Source organism: Arachis ipaensis, chromosome B8 (genome assembly GCF_059453495.1).
Source record: "Arachis ipaensis isolate K30076 ecotype BB chromosome B8, ASM5945349v1, whole genome shotgun sequence".
Classification (NCBI taxonomy): Eukaryota; Viridiplantae; Streptophyta; class Magnoliopsida; order Fabales; family Fabaceae; genus Arachis; species Arachis ipaensis.
In genome coordinates this window covers 9,418,064-9,420,835 of record NC_142443.1, presented here as the reverse complement: position 1 = coordinate 9,420,835, position 2,772 = coordinate 9,418,064, and the positions used below count along the sequence as shown (strand labels likewise).

Below are 2,772 nucleotides of genomic sequence, written 5' to 3'. Positions count from 1 at the left end.
TAGTTGCATTTAAAGAACAAGAAGTCTACCAAAAAAAAACACTGAACAAGTGTTCTTTATTAACACTTCCTTTAGTATATATGCGGCACACATCAGTGTACAAACACATAATCGATCATGGCTCCTGAGAACGACAACTATGATGAGGTGAAGATCATAGAAAATTGTCAAGTTGCTCCACCACAAGGCTCTCTTCCCTCAACCACACTTCCCTTCACTTTCTTCGATATTCAATGGTTCCTTTGCCACCCCGTCAAGCGCATCTTCTTCTATGACTTCCCTTACCCTACCAACCACTTCCTTCAAGCATCACTCCCTCCTCTCAAACACTCTCTTTCCCTCACTCTTCAACACTTCTTCCCTTTCGCCTCCAAACTCATCTGGCCTCCACCACCCCACGAACCTTTCATGCGCTATCACCAAGGTACGGATTATCGACTCTTTAGTCTCATTTTTTCTTTAGAGAAATGTTAGAGAGGGCCATATTTTGATCCTTAGTTAGACATTAATATTAAAATATAAGTTAAAATATATTATTAGATTATTAAACCTAATGAATTCATGACTCAAAACAATAATAAAAAATAATTAATTCTGATAATTTTTTATTTTTTTATTATTTTTTAATATTTTTTATATTATTTATTTATGTTTATGCAATATACATAGGTAGCGACTCAGTTACTTTCACGGTTGCGGAGTCCAAAGCTGATTTCAATCTTCTTGTATCTGATTCACCACAAAATGCAAGAGATTGGCACCCTTTTGTTCCTTCTTTGCCTCCACAAGATACCTTAGAGAATGGCACTCGTGTGATCCCTTTAATGGCGATTCAAGTAACCATGATACCGAATTCTGGATTCGCTATTTGTCTCACTTTCAACCACCTTGTTGCGGATGGCAAGTCTCTTCATCATTTCATAAAGTTTTGGGCCACACTTTGCAAGGAGATAGTAACAAAAGGAGGTAATAACTTAGGCTCCTTTCTTGAAGGGTCTAATAGTAATTTAACCCTACCTTCCCATGATAGAAACATGGTTAAAGACCCAAAAGGGCTGAAGCAAGTTTTCTTGGAAGAGCTGAAAAAATCTTATTTTGAGAGCTTGGAATTCCGAGGGCTTGTGAAAGATGTTTCTACCAACAAGGCACGTGGTACGCTCGTGGTGACACGTGACCAAGTTGACAAATTAAAAAAATGGGTGTCGCTTAAATATAGCGACACCTATGGTGATAACTGTGAGTCATTGCAACACATTTCAACCTTTGTTGTCACAAGCTCTTTGGTTTGGGTTAGTATAATGGAATCAGAAGAACAATGCAATAATAATAAGTATGATGAAAATTGCCATTTGGTGTTTCTAGCTGATTGCCGTGGCCATGTTGAATTTTGTGTACCTCAAAATTACTTTGGAAATTGTCTAGACTCTGGGTTTGTGACATTCAAAAGGGGTGACATATTAGGAGAAAATGGGATTGTTAGGGTGGCAAGTGCAATTGAGAGTGAAATTAGAGAGTTGAAAAGAGAAGCATATAGAGATGGTGAAAATGTGATGGAAAGGTATAAGGAATTAGCTACGTCTGGAGAAAGTTTAATCATAGTTGCAGGGTCACCAAGGTTGGGAGTGTATGAAACTGATTTTGGATGGGGGAAGCCTAGGAAATCTGAAGCGGCACATCTTGAATCATCAGGGTCAATTTCTCTTTCTGATAGTAAGAATAAAGAAGGGGCGATTGAAATTGGATTTTCACTTGAATGGCCTCGAATGAATCTATTCATCAACATCTTTGAACAACACATCAAAAGTGTTCATCAAACTTTGTCAATGATGACCAATTTGAATTGAATTAGGCAATATGATAATATATGTAATGAGACCTCTGTTGTTGTTCTGATTAGCTTTTATATATTATGTTAGTAGTTTAATAATTTCAATCTCAATCAGGGTAGGGTACGTTGGTCATGGGCTAGCTCATGGCTATTAGTCTATTACCATGTGGGGTAAGACTTTGGAGATGATATTATGAAATAAAGGGTAAATTACTTTTCCTTCTCTATCTCGAACATTGTTCATAAAACTTTTTATGTGCTTGCATTGATATTCCCATTATATACGTTGGAGTTTAATTTTTATGTATTCACAATAAAAAATATTTTATATCATGTTATTAGTTTTGTACTGACACAGTTATTTAATTATATCTGATTTTTTAAAGGATGATTTTTTTTATACTTAAGACGAAAAATAGAGTAAGAGGAGCATATCACCTCACCGAAAATCATAGGAAAAAAAAAAAATCCCTCCTTGGCTTCAATTTCAATTAACCGGGCGTCTCTCTCGAAGACTTCAAATTACCACGAGTTTCAATTTTATATTAATCAGGATAGGTATATATAAAAATTAATTTATATATTTATGTATAGATATATGTGTTATTTAATTTATTTTTAATAGTTAATTTTAGTATTTAAATAGTATTTTTATTTTAAAGTTAACTATTAATTTAGTACTCAAAAAAATCATGATAAAAAAATTTCTAAAAAATATTATCAATAGAATACTTTTTGAATGATGTAAAAATATAATAAAAATAATTAATAAATATTATTTTTTTATAAATGATAAAAAAATATTCGTATTTAATAAATAATTTATGTATTTATTTTGAATTTTTGTAATAATATTTAAATAAATATTTAAAAATAAAAAAATTAGAATAAAATTTAATCTTAATTTTTTTTAAAAGAAATTTGGTGATCTACAATTATTTTTT

The 2,772-nt window shown here is 32.3% G+C and overlaps 1 protein-coding gene across 1 annotated transcript; it reads left to right on the top strand.

Annotated features, from left to right (window-relative positions):
- Positions 1–2,055, top strand: LOC107614327 (coumaroyl-CoA:anthocyanidin 3-O-glucoside-6''-O-coumaroyltransferase 1). Its single transcript, XM_088497222.1, has 2 exons — positions 1–424; positions 670–2,055. The coding sequence occupies exons 1-2, from the start codon at positions 118–120 to the stop codon at positions 1,842–1,844; spliced, it is 1,482 nt and encodes a 493-aa protein (XP_088353348.1). The 5' UTR covers positions 1–117; the 3' UTR covers positions 1,845–2,055.
- Positions 2,056–2,772: the final 717 nt, after the last annotated feature.

Excerpts from the sequence above, each read along its gene's own strand:
- LOC107614327 (XM_088497222.1), top strand. The coding sequence starts at position 118 with ATGGCTCCTGAGAACGACAACTATGATGAGGTGAAGATCATAGAAAAT. Across the intron at positions 425-669 it reads TTTCATGCGCTATCACCAAG|GTAGCGACTCAGTTACTTTC; the intron begins GTACGGATTATC and ends CAATATACATAG.